Source organism: Benincasa hispida, chromosome 11 (assembly GCF_009727055.1).
Source record: "Benincasa hispida cultivar B227 chromosome 11, ASM972705v1, whole genome shotgun sequence".
NCBI classification, from domain to species: Eukaryota; Viridiplantae; Streptophyta; class Magnoliopsida; order Cucurbitales; family Cucurbitaceae; genus Benincasa; species Benincasa hispida.
Window position 1 is genome coordinate 73,241,456 of NC_052359.1, and position 22,894 is coordinate 73,264,349.

At 36.1% G+C, this 22,894-nt stretch overlaps 2 protein-coding genes across 2 annotated transcripts; both read left to right on the plus strand.

The window, feature by feature from the left end:
• The first annotated feature begins 7,889 nt into the window (after positions 1-7,889).
• Positions 7,890-8,366, plus strand: LOC120090847. The gene has a single exon (XM_039048550.1). It carries the CDS (start codon positions 7,890-7,892, stop codon positions 8,364-8,366), a length of 477 nt encoding a protein of 158 aa, XP_038904478.1.
• Positions 8,367-14,292: 5,926 nt separating this feature from the next.
• On the plus strand, positions 14,293-22,509 carry LOC120091251 (14 kDa zinc-binding protein). The gene is made up of 5 exons (XM_039049198.1): positions 14,293-14,471; positions 16,566-16,623; positions 16,770-16,859; positions 22,032-22,149; positions 22,244-22,509. Exons 1-5 carry the CDS (start codon positions 14,335-14,337, stop codon positions 22,309-22,311), a joined length of 471 nt encoding a protein of 156 aa, XP_038905126.1. The 5' UTR covers positions 14,293-14,334; the 3' UTR covers positions 22,312-22,509.
• Positions 22,510-22,894: the final 385 nt, after the last annotated feature.

Genomic DNA, 22,894 nt, shown 5'->3' on the forward strand with positions numbered 1-22,894 from the left:
TCTATTACAACCAAGAGGAAAATTGGAAGAGAAACTGTCCCAAATACTTGGCAGAAAAGAAGAAGACCAAGCAAGGTAAATATGATTTGTTTGTTTTAGAAACCTGATTAGTGGAGAATGGTGATTAAGCCTGGATAATTGTTTCGGATGCCCTTAACCACTTTTTTTCTTCATTTCAAGGAATTAATTCCTGGCGGCAACTGAAAACTGGGGAAATGACGGTGCGAGTTGGAACTGGGCACATTGTCTCAGCTATGGTAGTGGGAGGTCTCTAGTTAACTTTATATAATAAATATATTTTGCTAGAAAATGTGTATGTAGTTCATGGTTTAAAGAAGAACTTAATTTCTATAAAGTGTTTATTAGAACAAAGTTATTGTATAAATTTCTCTGTAAATAAAGTGTTTATTTCAAAAAATGTTGTCAATATTTGTTCTGTTGAATTGAAATACAATCTTTATGTGCTAAGACCATTAGCAATTAAAGTCCTCTATAATACTGAAATGTTTAAAAATATGGTAACTCAAAATAAAAGACTTAGAATCTTTTTTTAAAGAAAATGTCCAACTTTGGCATATGAGATTAAGACACATCAATCTCAAGAGGATTGAGAGGTTGGTGAAGAATGGACTTCTAACCGAGTTAGAAGAAAATGCTTTACCTGTGTGTGAGTCATGCCTTGAAGGCAAAATGACTAAAAGACCTTTTACTGAATCAGATCACAGGGCCAAAGAACCCTTAGAACTAGTACATTTTGACATTTGTGGTCCGATGAATGTAAAAGCAAGAGGAGAGTTTGAATATTTCATCACCTTTGCTGATGATTATTCAATATATGGGTATGTTTATTTAATGCAACTGATAACTTGTAGAAATACAAGCTATTGCAGCCTTTTATTTAGAATTATTAGGGTTGATGAGTAGAATATATGTTAATATTGCTAAAGATTCATGTGGAATAATGAGCTTGCATCGATCAGCATTGAAAATCTCCGCTAACCCTATATCATGCATTATTTTGCGTCAAAATGTTTATTTTGTAGTTGTCGCAGGAATTGATCACATGTATTGATCCCAAACCATCACAGGCATTGATCTTAATGAAGATAAGTCCATTGCATGAAATTCCGCAACTACAGAGTGATAACCGTGATAGAAGATTGATCACAAAGTGGGTGGAATGCGTTGATACTTCAGAAGAAACAATCATGAATGCATACCTTGGGAGTATCAAAGAGATAAGATCATGATGACATTTCATCTACCGTGTCAGTAATGGTACTGATTCAGAGCGGGATTATCAAAGCTGTCGGCGTTTGAGCTCTATAAATATAGCCCTTAAGCTCAAATTTAAAGCATCTGGGACTCTGCCTTGGGAAAATTCTTACGATCACAGACGAGAGCATGAGCAGAGATTCTTTTAAAGTTCTTGACTCTGCCTTGGGAAAATTCTTGTGATCACAGATGAGAGCATGAGCAAAGATTCTTTGAGAGTTCTTCATTTCCACAACTTCCTCTGATTGATGGTCGGAGCTTCGTCGGAGATAGAGCTCAAGAGAGACTACTCCACCACCCATCCATTGCACTACCAGCAGCCTTGACACACATCTAATGGAAGCAAGAGATTGCCTACATCTAGCCTTCCACCTCTCTTCTCTCCTCTGTGTTGTATTACATTTTAGCTTAAGACATTAATACATTTTGTAACCAATGTATTTCTTTAATTCCTTTAACATCATTTTCATCATCTTCTTCTACTTTATCATCTTTTTCTTCCACTATAATGAGTTAAGTGTAGATTTCAAGAGTTATTGCATACTCAATCATGTGGCATAAAGATATGACGTATGTAGAAAACCATCGAGAGGTGTATGTTTCACGAGTATAGTGAGTCCATCCTATTTGCTTAGTGCGAGGCTATCATAATTCTTATCTATGAGCGAAGGAACTATAACCAACTGTCCGAGAGGGTAAGTAGTGGAACTGACTAAGCAAAGTAAGCATGTTCCTCGAGATAGGAATAACCTTATTCTCAATGCAACCATGCGTTATAGAGATATAAAGCATGCGGCTGACCACCTCTCAAACTCTACTTCTCCATGTTATGCGTTAGTGTGGACTTGGTGGTATTCCCCCCTCCCCCCTTTCTCCCCCCAAAATCTACTTCTCCATGCATCTTATTTCACGTTAATAGTTACCACAACTCTATCGATTCTCATAGTCAATCTTCAATTGTTTAGTCTGTTTAGCTAGGAGTAGGAGTAATGCATAGTTCATCAATATATTTAATTTTATTTTTATTCTCCGACTCAAACGCATTATTTTACAATCATCTTTTAGTTGCAAGTCCCTATGTTCAACCTCATATCAACACGAGAAACTTGCGATCTTGTTATACTTGGTGAGTGAGCAAGAAAACTTGTGACAGAGACGCATGATCATCGCATACACGATTAACGTATTCTGCATCTTCGTTAGACCAACGCATGATCATCACATGACCATCAACGCATAACAATTAACGCAAACAATATATTTTCCCCATTAGCAACATAAGTCTGAATCATTTGAAAAGTTCAAAGAATTCAAGGTTGAAGTTGAAAATGCATTAAGTAGAACAATTAAGACATTTTGATCCGATCGAGGTAGAGAGTTTTTAGATCTAACATTCCAGAACTATTTGATAGAGCATGGTGTAGTATCCCAACTTTCAGCACCTGGTACACCTCAACAGAATGGGTATCAAAAAGCAAAAATCAAACCTTATTGGATATGGTTCGGTCTATGATGAGTTACTCTTCCTTACCTGATTCGTTTTGAGGTTTTGCAGTACAGACTGCAACGTATATTTTGAAATGTGTTCCATCCAAAAGTGTTATGAGAATAGCTTTGGAGTTATGGAATGGTCGTAAAGCTAGTTTACGTCATTTCAGAATCTAAGGTTGCCCAGCACTTGTGCTTGAGGCAAATTCCAAGAAACTGGAACCTCGTTCAAAACTGTGCCTATTTATAGGCTATCCCAAAGGAACGAGAGGCGGTTACTTCTTCAATCCTAAGGAAAATAAAGTTTTTGTATCAATAAACGGCACTTTTTTAGAAGAAGACCACATAAGGGAGCACAAGCCCCGTAGTAAGGTTATGTTAAATGAACTTTCCAAAGAATCTACTGAACTTTCAACAAGAGTTGTTGAAAAACTCAACTCCTAAATGAGAGTTGTTGAAGTTGGATCATCTAGTAGATCAAATCCATCTCAAGTGTTGAGGGAACCTTGACGCAATGGGAGAGTTGCAAATCCACATGTTCATGAACAGAAATCTTAGCTATGGTGGCTGATAGAGATGTTGAGGATTCATTGTCTTACAAGAAGACAATATAAGATGTTGACAAAGATGAGTGGATCAAAGCTATGGATCTCGAAATAAAGTCAATATACTTCATTTCGGTTTGGGATCTTATAGATCTACCTGATAGGGTTAAACCTATAGGTTACAAATGGATCTACAAGCGAAAACGTGGTGCTTAATGCAAACCTTCAAGGCTAGACTAGTGGCAAAGAGTTATACCTAAGTTGAGGGAGTCGACTATAAGGAGACTTTCTCACTTGTTGCTATGCTGAAGTCTATCCGGATCCTCCTGTCTATTGCCTCATATTATGACTATAAGATTAAGGTAAATAGATGTCAAGACTGCCTTTCTGAATGGCAATCTTGAGAAGACCATTTATATGGAGCAGCTTAAGGGATTCATAACCCACGGTTAAGAGCAAAAGGTTTGCAAGCTTAATCGGTCCATTTATGAATTGAAGCAAGCTTATCGATCTTGGAATATAAGGTTTGATACTGTAATCAAATATTATGGCTTTGATCAGAATGTTGATGAGCTTTGTGTATACAAGAAGATCATCAACAGTTTAGTAGCTTTCCTAGTTAGTATGTAGACGATATCCTACTCATTGGAAATGATGTAGGTCTACCGATTGAAGTTAAGAACTGGCTAGCGACCCAATTTCAAATGAAAGATTTGGGAGAGACTTAGTTTGTTCTAGGAATTCAGATATTTAGAGATCAAAAGAACAAAACGCTAGCTCTGTCTCAAGCATCGTACATTGAAAAAATGCTTGTCAAGTATTCGATGCAAAACTCCAGGAGAGGTTTACTACCTTTCAGGCATGAAGTTATATTATCTAAGGAACAGTGTCTTAAGACAACTCAAGAGGTTGAGAAAATGAGACGGATCCCCTATGCATGGGTTGTTGACTGCCTAATGTATGTGATGTTGTATACTAGACCTGACATCTACTATGCGATAGGGATAGTCAATAGATATTGGTCTAATCCAGGATTTGATCACTGGACTGCAATTAAGAATATCCTCAAGTATCTAAAGACAACAAGGGAACATGTGTAACATTCCAAGTTTTTCGTAACTTAATTCAACACACTCTTTATATTAATTAAGGACATTTTTGTCCGTTTGAAATTTAATTGCTTAAAGAAAAATTTTGGATTTTTTTAATGTAGCATTAATGTAATTTTTAAGTTAATGTTAAAAAGAAAAAAAAAAAAGAAACAATTTTAGAAATATATGTATGTATGTATAGTTATTTGGGTTTTAAAGAATAAAATGAAATGAAATGAAATATTTTATTTTATTTTATTCTATTTTTATTTATTTATTTATTATTATTATTTTAAATTAACCTTCCCACCCTCCTTTTCGTTTCACCCACGTGACCGCTCATTCCTACTGAAACCCATGCCGCCCTTCGCACCCTGTTCCTCCTGCCGTACAGCCCAGTCGGACACTGCCCCTCTCGTCGTTGATCCAGAAGGCTGCCCGTCCCGACAGCCCTCGCTAGTCAAAGCTCGTTCCCCAGCCGAACCGCTTCATCGCCCAACTCCCTCGCGCCGCCCAATCGTTCGCCTCCAGCTGAGCCTTCACGCCGCACGCCGCAGTCCCTTCAGCTAAGTCCTTGCCAGTAGATCGTGTCGTCCCTCTCCTGTGCGTTTGCGAGCTGCTGCCAGTCGTCTGGCCGCTTCGTTCGTGGGTCGGCGCGCCGTTCGCAAGTTTCCAGCCTTTCGTCCGCCCAAATCTAAAGCCCAGCCATTCGCGAGTCCATCTGAACCGTCCAAAGCCACCACACGTTAGCTTCTTCTTCACGTCCTTCATTCAGTCACTGTTCAAGTGTCGTTTACTTTTGCCATCATTGGATCTATCGATTTGGATAAGATTTCTGCAGTTTGGGTTGTTTACGGTTGATTTTTTTGAATGTCCATTTACTTTTGACATCGATCGGTTCATGTCCATTGTGTTTCAGCTTTGGATTAAAGTTTTTTTTTATGCATTGAGGTGTCGATCAGTGAAGTTGGAGTTTGTTTCATCGAGTTTTGTGAATTTCGTATCTCAAGCTCAAGTGTAGTTCGGCTTGAGCAAACACTTCAGGATTCGATTCAAGATTCGTATTAGGCAAGGAAGAAGATAAATTTGTTCAGATTGAGCCCAAATTCTAAGGTAAGTAATCTTACTATTAGAATCGCTTTTGTGCCAGGCGATAAACTGTAGATTTAATACTAATGACCCTACAATTGTTTACAAGGATAATTTTAATTGTTCGGAGATTGAATGGACTGTTTAGAAAAGACATATGAGCATGTGATGATATGTTTGAAGCATGTTAATGTATGAGTATGATTTAGAATTTTATGAGGCATATTAAAAGGACGGGTGAGCATGACCCTAAATTATGAGTTAAGCGACATTACTACTAGAATGTCTTAAAGCTAGACAAATGTTCAAGCATTTGTTGATGTGTATAGTTATGTGGTTTATTATGAAAATGTGTAAGTCATATGATGTATTATGAAATTTCGAATGTTTGATTGTTTACATGATTTAGTGCATGAAAGTGATGTACTAGAGTTGATCCATTAAAACTAGATTTAACACGTTCGTTGAGGTTGATTAACGTGACCTTGATGAGGAGATTTTAGAGAACTCATGATTATGTGAATGTTATATGTAATATGAAGTTAGATGCAACCTCTTTTCCTTTCCAGATTATTTGATTGCATGAAAGTGATGTATGTCCGAGGGCACTAGTACATGAAAGAGATGTACTAGGGCTGATGTATATGAAAGTGATACATGCCTAGAGAGTACTGGGGTGTACAGAAGAGGTGCATGCTTAGTGGGTTATGTGTATGCGAAAGAGGTGTATACATAACCATGTGTACAAAAGAGATATGCATCCCTATATTCATAGAGAGGATCTTGGGTGTATGAAAAAGGTACACACTCAGTGGATTATGTGTATACGAAAGAGGTATATACATAATCATGTGCACGAAAGAGGTACACACTCAGTGGGTTATGTGTATATGAAAGAGGTATTTACATAACCATGTGTACGAAAGAGGTACATACTCAGTAGGTTATGTGTATACGAAAGAGGTGTATACATAACCATGTGTATGTAAGAGGTACACATTCAATGGGTTATGTGTATATGAAAGAGGTGTATGCATAAATATGTGTACGAAAGAGGTACATGTCCCTACATTCATAGAGAGGACCTGGGATGTACGTAAGAGGTGCATTCTAGGGGAAGGGAAAAAGAGTAAGCCATGTAAGAGAAATCTTTAGGGCCCACTAATAGAGAGTTTCAATTCATGTTGCATTTATTGGACATAAATGCTTAACCTGACTCCGATAGTAGGGTTACTTACTGAATATTTTGTTATACTCACTCTTCCTTATGTTTTTTTTTCCAGGTAAGGGTAAGAGCATGTTTGCGAATGACAAGTGGAATCCGTGATTGAGCCACTGGGACCAGATATATGCTTCCGCTCATGTTTTTAGGATTCGATGTTTAAAGTTTCTAGTTTTGATGTTTGGACTTGAAATTTTGGAATCTGTATTTTCAAACTTTTCATGAGGATTTTCTAGTTTGTCTTATGGTTTTCAGGGTATCTTGTTACTTGAATTTCAGTTATTTAGTTTTAATGGAATTATTGGTTTTATGTTATTTATTTGTTTTACTAAATTATGAAAAGATGTCAATTTAAATTCCATGCATACATGTCCATATTAATGACCCATGTTAAAGATCTCGAAAAGTCAAGTTGTTACAGTTGGTATCAGAGCCCATGTGTTTGGGTTCTGAAGACTGACTTCCTGCGTAAGTCTAGATATTCCTTGTCATCGCCAGGTATGTCTTACTAGTAAGGATTTTCAGTATGTAATGCATGAGATTAGTTAATATAATGCCTTAGTAAACATGTTTTCTTGATAAGGGAACCAATAAAGCCGATCTGTGGGTTCCTAGTAAGACATGGCACCTAAGTTCAACGCAAAGAGGACAGTTAAAGGAGGGGTTCAAGATTCCCAAGTATAGCACCCATGGGTCCGGGACTCTTCCCCGCAGGGGTTGCAAAGAGAGAGAGAGCTGATGGAAGTCAGAACGCCCCGATAGCTCCAAACCCACATGTGGCTTAAGTTGACGAGAAGGCGATGGAATCAAGGATTGGGGAAGCTGTTATATCATCCCTGATGGAGAGGATACAAGAATTGATCCGCATCACAATGGCAGAAGACAACTCAAAATCAGACTCAGTAGGAACCGATACCACCGACATAGGTGCAACTGACCCAACCACAGAATCAGAACATGCAGAACTTGTCCCTTAAAGCTAAATACTTAAGGGATTTCAGGAAGTTTGACCCTCACCCCTTTGATGGATCATTGAAGGATCCCACGAAAGCAGAGATATGGTTGTCCTCGATCGAGATGATTTTCTGTTTTATGAGGTGTCTGAAAGAGCACAAACTCCCGTGTGCAATTTTTATGCTGACTGGCAATGCATAAATTTGGTGGCGTTCAGCGGAGAAAATGATTGATACTAGAGGGGGACTTGCAACCTGGGAGCAGTTTAAGGAGTGTTTTTACGAAAAATATTTTTCAGTCAACACCATATACAACAAGCAGGCAGAGTTCTTGAATTTGAAACAGAGAGTTATGTCAGTAGAGGAATATGAGCAGGAATTTGATAAATTGTCCCACTTTTTCCTTGAGCTGGTAGCCACCAAGGCAACGAGGACAGAAAGCTTCGTTCAAGGCTTGAGAAGCGGATTACGAGGTATGGTTCATGCTCTTGACCTTAAAACCTATGCTACAGTACTGCGGACCACCGTGAGGATTGATATTGACTCCCAGGAGGGAGAAGAGTACAACAAGTTGTTCGGAATTAGGGCCTCTACGGGGCAGAAAAGAAAAGCAGACCAGAAGGCTTCTGAGTCTCAGCAAAGGAAACTTGTAACTATTAAAGAGGAAAAGTCAATCTGTAACTCATGCGGAAAGTGTCACTAGGGTCGTTGCTTAGCTGGAGCAGGGGTGTGTTATCGTTGTGAACAGGAAGGGCATATGGCATATGGGTGCCCTTGTAGGAGCACTACAAATGGTAGGAACCAACCTTCGGGTCAAGACCAGGTGGGTTCAAGCAAACAACAACAATGGAATAGGAACAATGCCATAACTTGACATGAGACAGAGAGGTCAGACGCTATGGTGAAAGGTACATTTCTCATTTTAGGTCCTAACACCCTAGGGTTGTCTGAGTCTATGTTTTCTTGCATTCTCTTGCACCTTCAGTTTTAAAGGATGTTAAGATAGTATGAAAGACCATGTTTGCTCCATTTTTCCTATACAAAGTTATTGTTTTGGCACGTGAAAAGAAGAGGGCATGTTAGATTTGTTGGCGTAATGAAGCATAGTTGTAACCTTGGTAGTTTTGAATATGTAAAGTTTAAAGTTATTTAGTCATAGATTGGGTGGTTGAGAACCACATTAGTTCAGACTGTTTCTATAAGGAGAGTAGCTTAACTCTTTTGTGAAGACAAGTTCTACATGAGAAAGGTCAAAACTAAAGCTGGCCAAAATAGTAATAGATATAAGTACAATAGAGAGTGTAAACCAAGACATAAAGAGCTTATTTGTCAACATGATTAATAGCGGATGCACTGAGGGTACATGGTGGTGAGTGCCAGTAGCTACGATTATGCTAAATCCTTTAACCTATGTTTTCGAATTAGTGTTTATTTTGGAGTTGGAAGTGTTATTAATATAGGAAAAGTATAGATCTTCACATACCGTGATTTGAAATACTGGTATACATGGTATAATGAATCAGTTTGAAATCTAAAGGATGAGATGATGGCCCAATACCCGGAGTTTTTTCAAGAATGAACTTTCGAGGACGAAAAATCTTTAAGGAGGGGAGAATGTAACATTTCGAGTTTTTTGTAACTTAACTCAACACATTCTTTGTATTAATTAAGGATATTTTTGTTAGTTTGAAATTTAGTTTAAAGGAAAATTTTGGATTTTTTTAATTTCGCATTAATGTAATTTTTAAGTTAATGTTAAAAAAAAAAAAAAACAAAAGAAAGAATTTTAGAAATATATACATATATGTATGTATAGTTATTTGGGTTTTAAAGAATAAAATAAAATAAAATAAAATATTTTATTCTATTTTTATTGATTTTATTATTATTTTTTTACATACCTCTCCCCCTCATTTTCGTTTCACCCACGTGACCGCCCCCTCCTACCAAAACCCACCCCCCTTCGCACCCTGTTCCTTCTGCCGCACAGCCCAGTCGGACGCTGCCACTCTCACCGTCGATACAGCCAGCTGCCCGTCCCAGCAGCCCTCCGCCAATCGCACCTCGTTCCCTAGCCTCACTTGCCTCACCGCCCAACTCCCTCGCGCCGCCCAATCGTTCGCCTCCAGCTGAGCCTTCACGCCGCGTGCCACCGTCCCTTCAGCCAAGTCCTCGCCAGCAGATCACGTCGTCCCACACCTGCGCGTCTGCGAGCCACCGCCAGTCGTCTGCCTCTTCGTTCATGGGTCTCCGCGCCGTTCGCAAGTTTCCAGCCGCTCGTCCACCCAGATCTGAAGTCCAGCCGTTCGACGCCATCCAAAGCCACCACGTCAGTTTCTTCTTCATATCTTCCATTCAGTCACTGCTCAAGCATCATCCACTTTTGTCATCGCTGAATCTATCGATTGGGTAAGATTTCTGCAGTTTGGATTGTTTACGGTTGATTTTTTTAATGTTCATTTAATTTTAACATCAATCGGTTCATGCCCATTGTGTTTCAGATTTGGATTAAAGTTTTTTTCTTTATGCATTGAGGTGTCGATTGGTGAAGTTAGAGTTTGTTTCATCGAGTTGTATGAATTTCATGTCTGAAGCTCAACTGTAGTTTGGCTTGAACAAACACTCTGGGATTCAATTCAAGATTCGTATTAGACAAGGAAGAAGATAAATTTGTTCATATTGAGTCCAAATTCTTTGATAAGTAATCTTACTACTGGAATCGCATAACCATGTGTACGTAAGAGATACACATTCAGTGGGTTATATATATAAGAAAGAGGTGCATGCATAACCATGTGTAGAAAGAGGTACATGTCCTTACATTCATAGAGAAGACTTGGGGTGTACGTAAGAGAGGTACTTTAGGGGAAGGGAAAAAGAGTAAGTCATGTAAGAGAAATCTTTAGGGCCCACTAGTAGAGGGTTTCAGTTCATGTTGTATTTATTGGACATAAATGCTTAGCCTGACCCCGATAGTGGGGTTACTTACTGAGTATTCTTTTATACTCACTTTTTCTTATGTTTTTTTTTTTTCAGGTAAGGGTAAGAGCATGCCGGTGAATGACAAGCGGAATCCGTGATCGAGCCACTGGGATCAGACATATGTTTTTAGGATTTGATGTCTTAAAGTTTCTAGTTTTGGTGTTGGAATTGAAATTTTGGTATTTGTATTCTCAAACTTTTCATGAGGATTTTCTAGTTTGTCTTATGGTTTTTAGGGTACCCTGCTACTTGAATTTCAAGTATTTTGTTCTAATGAAATTATTGGTTTTATGTTATTTATTTGGTTTTACTAAGTTATGAAAAGATGTCAATTTAAATTCCATGCATGCATGTCCATAGTAACGACCCATGTTAGAGATCTCGAAAATTCCGGTCGTTGCAACATGCTCGTGTATGATTCTAAAGATTTGATCCTTACAGGATACATGGACTCTGATTTCCAAACTGATAAGGATTCTAGGAAATCCACGTTTCAAACATATCAAAGCCCATCACACTTATCGAGATGCTCCACTTGATTGTCCCATCCTTGTTGATGATATCTATCCATGTTTAGAATACTTACACAAAAAGGAAAACAAATAAAAAGCAAAAAAAAATACTCTAACTAGAAATTTAACTAACGAAATGTCAATGGCTTCCCCGGCAACAACACCATTTTTGTTCGACTCGAGGATTGATGTCGTTAATTCAACTCCAAACTGAAATAAAAGAAAATTTGTAAAATCACCAGACTACTCATACTACTACTAAAACGTAGCAACAGTGATAAGTGTGGGGTCGAACCATAGAGAATAGAAAAATTAATTTCTTTTGGGTTAGATTTGACCGTGGAAAAACAGTAAAAATGGGGTTTTGGGTTTTTGTTTTGATATTGAAAACATGCAAGAAAGATAAATTGCAAGGGATATACGGAATGGTAATGGATTCATCTAATTCTCAGATCAAATAGCCATTCAATGTAAATTAAATCATTGTTTTCTGCCAAAATATCATGTATTCGAAATATGCATGCATGACTACTCAATCGATGCGAATTAACTAATCTCTACCAATCGAGCGTCCTAATTCGTAATTAAGACTAGAAAGATCGTACCCTAATTAACCTATATGCTTCTATATGCAATTGGGTCCTTAGCGGCTATAAAGAACTAGAAACACATGCATTAAGAACAATGATTCAACTATGTTGATTAAGTGTCAGGAACGCAATGTTCAAATAATCAATTTATTCTTTAAATCTGGATTAAACATGCGATGCAAAGATTCAAGGTTGACTTATACACCTAAGCATGCTCATCTAATCAGTGCTATAAGGATAAATTCAAAGCATAGACGATTACAAGGATACGTGTGAGCCTGAATTTAACTAGCTAAGATATGCGATCGTGATAGGGGCGTCAATCTAACACACAAAAGCAAATCTAAATCATGCGAGATTCAAAGAAAAACACAATTCTAATCTAATCAATTCTAATTTATCTTTAAATTCAAATTGTCATATAAAACTAACCATAATAAATAATTTAGAGATAAAGTTAATTATTTAATTAAAATTTTCTCACATTAGTGATTTAAATTAATTGACTTTTTACAAAAAAAAAAAAATAATGAAAAAAATTCCCCGCGAGGAACCCGATCCCCGCGCCCCATCCCTGTGGAAAATTTCAAGGGAATGGGGAATGAAATGGGGAGCGGGGATGAGGATGAGAATGGCATCCCTGGTTCTGCCCCACTCCGTGGACGTCTCTAGTCATATCTGTAGTGTTACCAGGATAAGACATCAAATCTTATCCATTAACTGCCGACATTTTAGATTATAACTTGAACATGAACCATTTGTATGTCTACCACATACTATTCAAGTGACATGACATAACCTTAAATCTTAATTTATTGGATTGAATTAATGCAATACGAATGTCAAATAAAATATCTCTTATTTTATTAAATAAATAATTTGTTCTTTCAAAATACAAACTACAATATATACGGGATTTAAGACACTAAATCCAACAATGGAAGCATACAAAGCTACAAGTAAACACATGTTAAATAATTAGAAAACAATACTAGCATCATTGTGCTTGTGATAGATAAGGATAGTAGTGTATGTTTGTCTATCACTAATAGACAATAATACTTTTCTATTGTTGTCTAACACCGATAGACTACAATAGACTACTATTTTTTTTATCACACAACAATGTGATTGGGACTATCAGCGATTGACAAAGATAATAGTCTATCGTTGTCTATTAATGATAGATAGTTGGTATTATATCGTTGTCTATCTTATATACCTTTGGTTTTACTGTCTCCTTCTTTTCAGTTTTTATTTTCTTTGTTTTGCTACCTGTCCACAAAATTTAGGTTTAATAAATATGATCACTGAACAAAAATTAGGTTTAATAATTATGACCACTGATAAATTGATGAGAAGAAAAGAAAAGAGTTATAACCTTGAACAGTTGAGTGGTTGATTTATTAAATCCTTATAAAATTGAAACAACGACAACAATAGAAGTAGTAGAAGAAGAGCAAGAAGTAGTGGCAACAAAAGTGAATAAGAAGAAGATGCATCGCAGTGGCGGTGGGAGAAGAAGAAGAAGAAGAACTACAATGATAAAGAGGAATTTGAAGATTGGAACGATAAAAATGAAGATGAACCTTAGCACACGTGGGTTGGAGGGAAAAGTCGTGGAAAAAATCATGGGTCGCGTGAGTTGGATCGGGTAACTAACATGGATTTGACATGCTTTTTGCGTGTGGGCTGGGCCTTTATGGTATTTTACTAGGCTATAGTTGGGTACTAGCGAATTTGAGAAATTTTGCTATAATTTGTAAATAGTTTAGCCCATTTTCCTATATTTAAAAAATCCCATTTTTTCAAAAAAAACTTTGTAGTTTAATTTATTTGTAAAATAGAGTACCATATTTACATATTAATTTTAATTTATACTTTAATATATGAAAGTAAATTTAATTTTTAGAAAAGATGGAATGGTAAAAAAATAAACACAAAAATTTCTCACTTAACCCTTTTTTTTTCCTTTCCGCACCCTTTTTTATTTTTCATATCCATTAGATATTCTTATAAATTCTTTTTGATAGTTAATCTAATATTTATATTATATATTAGAAGTATCAATTGACTTTCAATATTGATATAAAAAACTTAGTAAAAAAGCAATCTAGAATAATAAATATTATATTTCAACGTAGAACAAAAAAAGGTTTTATCATTCAAAGTTAACTATTAAAATTTTGTCGAACTGATTCTTAAAAAAAGAAAAAGAACGAAATATGTTGATTATATTTCATGAAAGAAGAGCATCGATTGAACCTTTCGTCCATCGATTCCTTTTTATAAAAATTTAGTAGTTAGTGATTCAAATATTTAGAAATTATTTTTTTAAAAAATAACCAAAGCTAAAAGTATAAAAAAGTGAAATTTTTAAAAATACCAAAATGGACCCAAACAAAGAAACAAAAAAATCTATTTTTATGTAAAAAAAAGAAAAAAAAAATCATCTCTGATAGATATGAAAAGGACAGGACCACGTGGCAGCTTCTAATTTGCCAAAAAAGGCAAGAGGGGTTTTTTCAACCTGAAATGTAAAGAGACACGGAATTCGAGGAAGAAGATCAAAAGAATTAGGGCTGTGATGATCAATGAAGATATAAAACCCAGGACTCGACTCTCAGTTCTGAGCTCCCACATTTCCCACTCTCTTTCAATTTCCATGGCATCCTCCGAGCAGGAAGCGGCTCTTGCAGCCGTTCCTTCCGATTCCCCCACCATGTGAGCTTCTTCAACCAACATTCTTTATTTTTTCAAGTTTTATATCCCCCTGTAATTGGGATTTTTTTTGTGTGTTTGATTTGCTGATGATCAGTTTCATGGCTATTGAGTAATCAGAGAATGGAATTTGTTGATTTTTCTTATAGTTGTTTGTGTGTGTGTTTTTTGGCTGTTTTGTGCATGTAGCGCATGCTCAAAGCAGAAGGCTAATGGTTCTATGAGTACGGTGAGGTTTAAAGATGTTTTTTCAGAAATCAGATGTTGAACTGATACTAGAATCTTAACGAGCTAACGTGAGTAGGATTCGATTTTTATTTGTTTATTATTATTATATTTTTTTTATTTTTTTTAATTATTTTTTTTCATCAACACGCAAGTCGATAAGACTTTGCGATGTTTATTTTCTTTTTANAAATTAATATAGAAGAAAAGTAATGATCAGCATTTGTTTTCGATTTCTTGGAAGGTGAGAAATGGAAGAAGTGGTCAAAATCTGTAATGAAGAAATCCCCACACAGTAACTTAGAGAGACCAAAGAAGAACCTGAGACCGCTTTCACCTGATGCAATTTTGTGACCCTTTAAAACTACGGTTTTACTGAGCTGCTAGACCTATGTTCTTAAGCAAAATTAGTTTTTTTTTTTTTTTTTGGGAAAATGGTGGAATTTCACGCATCTGACAAACACACATGTCAAGGAAGGAAGATAATTTCTTTAAACGCTAAGGTAGTGAAGGAGAATTCTGCATCATTAATGGAAGAAAGCGGAATAACCTTATCACTATTGTTTGAAGATACGTCATACATCCTTATTCTCCTCATTAAATAACGAACAAAAAACCCCTTCATAAGAATCTTTCACAAAGTCATCATCGAAAACATTGTGGAGGAAAGTTTAAATCACAAAGACTTAATAAAAAAAAAACAGTGTTTAGGCTACTGTGTTTTTGTTGGAGGGAACCTAGTCACTTGGCAAAGCAATAAATGAAATAGAGTTGCTATGACTATGAGTAATAGCGAAGTATAATTTTGGGATTTTCTTTTGGAACTTGTGAGTGGAGATGAAATTTGTGAAGAGGTAAAGTGTTCCTAGTTGGCTCCTATATGGATCTTCTATGATGAACACAAAAATATTGCAATGTTCGTAGTTCACGAGGACAAAAAACCTTGAAGTGGACTTTGGACAAACACTTCATTAAGGAGAAGCTTGATACATGAATCATATGTAGGTTTCCTACGACAGGACAAATTTCTAATGTATTATTTGAGGGACTATGCAAAAACCAATTTGACATTGGATCGTCTATCTATCCATGCAAGAATCTTCAAATGTGCATGAGGTTGAGTACTGGACTTCTTTATATTGTTTGTCTTGTGTTTATTATTGACAGGGAAAAATTCAAATTATACCTTGACAATTCAAATTTTAAACCCTCAATTTTTAAGGTATCTATATATGTATGTGTGTGTGTGTGTTTTGGAGATTTGTGGCTTGGTTAGAGTACTTTTGTTCGCTGGAAATTACTATTTTTGTTGGAATTGATTATTCTGGTCATGACGGGATTCTTTCTGGCTTAATTTTAACATTTTATCATTGAAACGTAGCACTATTTTACCGACTTAACTTTGCTGCTTAGTTTGGTATTTTCATTGTTCAATATTGGTATTTTTGTGGTTTGATATTGAATATTTTGTTACTTAAGTTTCATTAGAGTTATTAATTGCATAATTTCACGAGAGTTATTTTGTTACTTGAAGTTCATGATTAAATTTTATATTTAGTTTTGATGAGGCATTAATTGCACAATTTATTCAAGTTTGGGTTTGATGAAATTGAAAGGCGTAGGTTTTGACGTACCGAGCGAAGCAAGGTGGTAAAAGTTTGAACTTTTCCTTATAAGAATTAGTTGACGTTGTTGCATATTAGGGAAGTTGCTAGCAATATTTATTTTTATTTCTTTCCTTTTGGAGTTAGTTCTGTACTCTCCTTTGAGAAGACCATGTAACTGTTATCTAGTTGAGGGAAAAAAATCATTACATTTCACAAAAACGCATTTCAAGTTGCAACTAATGTTTTTGGTTTGTTACTTTTGCAGATTTGACAAAATCATTAATAAGGAAATTCCATCTAAGGTGGTCTTTGAGGATGACAAGGTTCCTTTAAATTATTATCCTAAACCACTCATTTTGTTTTATACATCTTGCTTGGATGTTGTCATGAGATGAATACTTGGAATTAAAGTTATGTTCCGTCATTGTGATTTCAATTAATTTATGTTTCAATTTCATTATAATGGCAGGTCCTTGCTTTTAGGGACATAGCACCACAAGCTCCTACACATATTCTAATCATTCCAAAAGTTAAGGATGGGTTATCTGGATTATCTAAGGTACTACTTTACTGGGTCTTTTACTCTCTGCTTTTAAGTGTCCATTGACTTAGTTCTTCTGGCAGTTCCTTTTTGAATTTATTTTGATCTCATATTATGACTTATCCACTACATATTTGAAATAATGTTTGAGAAATTAGATTTATCTTTAGAATGAAGAGAAGAATTTGAGTGGCAGTTAAGTACTCTAACCATGGCAAGAAAATCTCTAGTAGGAGTGTTTGCTATTTGGTTTGGATTTAGTTTAGTGACTTTTCCAGTTCTACTCAATTGTTTGGGTGGCATATTTGCCCCATTCAAATGATTGTAGTTAGATGATGGTCTCAGACTCCCAATTCAAGTTATTCAACCAAAAGCAAGTTAGTTTGAGTCGTTCATCAAGTCATGTATTCAAATTTGTAACTGTAATTATGAAAATGTTAGTATTTTATGTATTATTTAATTGTTTAGTACATGCACACATCAATTGAATTTAGTAACTCACAATATTTTGCCTGTTGTGGGTTAAACTACAAAAGAGATTGATTGAAATAAAATCTAAATAAATACACTGCACAAGTAATTTGTCACGAGCTTAAGAGATTTTTCAATTATTTAGGCTCCTTTTGATAACCATTTGGTATTTGGTTTTTTAAAATTGAGCTTATAAACACTAGTTCTGGTGTAAACCAAAACTCTAATTTTGAATTACTATCAATTCTTTCTCAAATGAGGGAGAGAGATGTTTTATTTATAGGAAAAATGATTACAAGTAAGGCCGAATAACAGCTAACTAACTAGTAACTAACTATTCACTAACTAATTTTTATTCCAACTCCCTTACATTTATTCTCAGTACACCATATTCTCAACCCCCCTAAAATTCTGACTCAACCTTGAGGCTTATTAAGAATCTAATTGGAATTCATCAGGGGCAAAGTAGGGTTTTAAATCTGCTGCATTGAATACTGGATTGATGTGAAGGTCAATCGGTAGCTCAATGTGATAAGCATTCGAACCATATCTTTGTAGGATTTTAAAAGGCCCCATTGTCCATTTTTCAGCTTTGTTGTAAGTTCCAGTTGGGAACCTTGTCTTACGTAGGTGGATCATGACAAGGTCTCCTTCTTTAAAATTGACTTCTCTTCTTGATTTGTCTTTAGTTTCCTTGTAAGATTGTGTGGTCTTCTCTGAATGGTCATGAACTTCTTTGTGCAATTCTTCTATTCTTTCAATCATACTTTCAGCTTCAAGTCTAATATCCACAGAAGAAGGTAAATTGGCAAGATCAAATGTGAGTCTAGGAGGTTGAGCATATACTAGTTCGAAGGGACATCTTCCCGTTGATCTATTCTTCATATTATTGAAAGCAAACTCTGCTTGAGCAAGGGACAAATCCCATTGTTTTGGTCGTGAACCACTTTATTGGGAAATCCTATAAACCAAGATATTGTTAAAGTATACGACAATGAATTTCTTAAGAAAAGGGTATTGTAATACTTGGTTCATGAGTCTCATGAATGTGCTAGGGGCATTTGAAAGACTGAATGACATAACAAGGTATTCAAAAAGTCCTTCATTGGTCTTGAACGTGGTCTTCCATTCATCGCTTGACCTTATTCTTATTTGATGATAGCCACTCTTCAAATCAACTTTTGAAAAAATCACTTATTCTTGGAATTGAAAAACGGCATTTCACTGTGATTCGGTTGATTGCTTGACTGTCTACACACATTCTCCAACTTCCATCTTTATTTGAAGTAAGAAGAGCGAGCACTGCACATGGGCTGAAACTTGGTTTGGTGTGGCCTTTCTTTAGGAGCTCTTCAATATGTTGATGTAAAATTTCGTATTCCTTTGGGCTCATTCGATAATGAGGGAGGTGTGGTAATGTTGCTCCTGGAATTAAATCAATATGGTGTTGGATGTTCCTCAAGGGTGGTAGTTCCTCGAGTTCATCTTTCAATTGAGGAAATTCATAAAAAAGTTTTTGTATTTCTAGAGGGATTTCACCATTTTGAGTGTCTTTGGACTTTTCAGCAACTACAAGTCCTAAGACATCAGCCTCTCTTTCCTTCATCAAGCTTCTACCATTGATTGTGGTAAAAAAGTAGCTTCTGTCTTCTTTCTTCTGTTTAACTCCCTCATTATTCTTCTTGCTCAATGGAAGTAGAACTACTTTCTTGCCCATTCAAAGGAATTCATAAGTATTTTCTCTCCCCTTATGCAAAGCTCGAGTATCATATTGCCATGGTCTTCCCAAAAGTATGTGACAAACATCCATTTCAAGGACGTCACATACTATTTGGTCTTTATAACTACTGCCAATTGAAAGAGAGAGAGTACAGATTTCACTTACTTGTGCTTCACCACTTTTTTTCACCCAACCAATTTTGTAGGGGTTTGGATGAGCTTCCACCTTAAGATTCAAGGTGCCACCAACTTCTTGGAGACAAAATTTTCGTTACTTCCAGTGTCAATAATGACATTGCACACTTTACCATTAATTGTACATCGTGTTTTGAAGAGGCAATGTCTTTGAGGGTTTGAGTCTCCTTTGGGAGTGATTGACATCCTTTGGAGAACACAAGATACCCTATCTCTATCATTCGGTTCAATGAGCTCAGTTTCTTCTTCTTTACTATGTTCAGTCAGGGTTTCTTCATCTCCTTCCATGTAAGCTACCATGTGGGCACTCATTGGATAAGTGACCAGCCTGGCCACATTGAAGGTACTTACCCAAAGAGGGCTGATTATATGGTTTTTGGATTTTCTTCTTGGTTGTTTCTGTAGACTTCTCTGATACTCCCTCCAAGCCATCCTTTTCCTTTTCTTTGGCCAAGGACATGGAAGATGGGTTATTAGTGATTTTGGATGAGGAAATTACTTTCTTGCTTGAAGATGCCTCCCACGGGTTCTTTCTTGAAAATTTCTTGGATCGCATTTCATTAAGTTCCTCCATAGTCTCGGCAACAGCAATTACATCAGCCAACATATTGAATTTATGATGTTTCACCTTTTCTTTGATGTCCATATGCAATCCTCCAATGAATCTTGCAATCAAGTGTTGTTCATTTTCAGCCAAATTAATTCTTGCCCCCAAACGGTGGAATTTTTCCACGAAATCAGCCACTGACCGAGAGCCTGGTCTACAATTTGGTATTGATTGTATAAGGCTTGCTCATAATTTGGAGGAAGAACCTCTCCTTCATCAACTTTTTCATCTTCTCCCATGTTTGAATAGGTCTCTTGCTTTGCCATTGACGATTTCCCTCCAATTGATCCTACCAAGCGGATGCACCCCCCTTCAATTTAAAAGCTACTAACCGTACCTTCTCGTGCTCCAGAGTGTTCATATAATTGAAGAAGTTCTCCATGTTCTTGATCTCAAGAAATGCCTCTATATCACGCTTGCCATTGAAAGTCATAAAAATCTCCCCAAGCATTACCTTTGCCTTCTTGGCCTCTTCTTGCATCAAAATATTCTTCTTCTAAATTACCCTCGCTTGAAGAAATCCAATCTTGGAATTCTTGATGCCTTTGTTGCACCATTGGATGTCTTCTTGGAGGGGTCTATGGATTCTTGGACCCCGTTCTTGAAAGTTTTCTTGATGAAACTGGAAATTTCTTGGTCCTCCAACGCCTCTTCTTCCTCTCCTTCCCCAAATTTGATTGAAAACCGGAGCTTCCTCTTCAACTTGGGCCGGTGCCAACCCTGCATTCATTTTTCTCATGATCATTGCCACAGATTCTTGAAGATTGTTCAACGGTTCTTGCATTCCTTCCAAGGTTCTTTCCACGAACAACAAGCGCTGTGTGGTGGATCTTGGAGAGAGAGTGGGGGTGTCTTCCACCTCTTGAACTAACGCTGGAGCATCATCTCCTCCTCTCGGATGCACGTGTCTTCCTCCCACCATTTGTCCGAGGATATTGCTGCTCTGATACCACTTTTGGAGTAAACCAAAACTCTAATTTTGAATACGTACACCAACTTCCACCTATGAATTTCTTTGTTTTATTATCTACTTTCGAACCATGTTCTCACAATCCATGCCAAGTTTAAAACTTAAAAAAGTTGTTTTAAAGAAGTTTTTATTTTTGGTAGTTTGCTAAGAATTCAAATGTTACTTTAAGGAAAGGGTGAGAAAACAAACTCAATTCTCAAAAAATAAAAACAAAAGAGATTGATTGAAATAAAATCTAAATAAATATACTGCATAAGTAATTTGTCACAAGTTAAAGAGATTTTTCAATTAATTAGGCTCTTTTTGATAACCATTGGGTTTTTGGTTTTTGGAAATTGATCTTATAAACAATACTTCCACCTATGAGTTTCTTTGTTTTGTTATCTACTTTCGAACCATTTTCTCATGATCCATGCCAAGTTTTGAAAACTTAAAAAAGTATTTTCAAAGATGTTTTTAATTTTTGGTATTTGGTTAAGCATTCAAATGTTACTTTTAGGAAATGGTGAGAAAACAAACCCAATTCTCAAAAAATAAAAACAAAAAATCAATTACAAGGCTTTTTAACACTTCAAAGGTGTATTGCGGTCTTTGGATTGCAATGATTAGACTTCTAGAATATAAGAAGCTGTACTTTTAGAAACCTAAAAGGTATCTCTCTCTTTCACTTGGACTATTCCAGGTCTCTATAAATTATGGAATTGTTTAGTTGGGATTTGTGTTTGCGTTAAGCTGGTTAATAGCTTGCTGATTTCAATGGGCTGTTCAAAGTTGTGTTGACGCTAGAAAACATTATTTGAAACGAGTGTGCGCACGCACCACCCACACACATTTTGTATGACTTTTTTAAAGTTAGAACATCTAGCTTGAGGAAAATGGGAGGGCCTTTAGGAGGTGGAGATATCTCGATAGAAAGTTTGGTTTACGGCACAACACCCTTCTTTGGGTGTCTTTAGCCAAAGAGATGTGTATTTATCTTTGTTTCTTAGTCTTCGACGAAAGATGAAGCCCTTGTCTTTCTTTTGCTCTTGCCTTGGCTTCCCGTGGTTTGGGCCGATTTTTTTGTATTGCCCATTTGTATATCTCCTTTCATTTAATACCATTTCACACCATTGAACTGAACATGAAATACCATTGCACATAATTTGGCTACCTTAAGTAACCATAAGAAAAGGGAAATTGTTACTTCATTTGTATATCCATTGTATATTTCATGTGCTTTTTGTAGGCTGAGGAGAGGCACACGGAGATTCTCGGCCACCTTCTTTACACTGCCAAGCTCATTGCCAAACAAGAAGGGTTAGACGATGGCTTTAGGGTCGTAATTAACGATGGACCAAGTGGATGTTAGTACTCTAATCTCCATCTTACCCTCAATAACAAATATCTTCTATTATTATTTAAATAATCAAGCCATTTGATTCTGCTTTTTTCTTGCAGGTCAATCGGTTTATCATCTTCATGTTCACCTTTTGGGGGGACGACAAATGAATTGGCCCCCAGGTTAAGATAGAGACTTTTATTAACGTCGAAATATATAACTAATAAGCCTATGTTATCATTTACCTATTTGAAAACTTTATGAACTGTTACACATGCCTTGCGGTGTCTAACATCCTATTGAATATGGTAATTGATATAAGTTTGGTGACTATTGTTGTTTTTCTTGAATATCTAATTGAAAATGGATGGCTATGTTTCCTCTATGTATGTGGCTCTGTTTCACAATTGGGAAGTCTCAATGGCAGTTGAGAAATCAGGTTTGTATCATAATGATGTTAATAAGCTAAAGGAAAGAAAGGAAAGATTGGGCCTTATTTCGGTATCAAGAAAGTAGTACTAGTAGGAAGTAATTTTAAATGATGTTATTTGATGAAATCAAAATGATTTCTAAGTATTTAATTTTGTTTGGAATGATAGATTTGAAATAAATGTGATCTTGTATGTAGTTTATCAGAAATAAGAAGGAAAATCAGGATTTTATCAATTAAGTTAGGGTTTAATCCATCATAGTTTTGAAACTTTGAGGATATGTATATATATATTTAAAAAGCAATATATTTTTGTTCATTTTTTTTAGTACAATGGTGA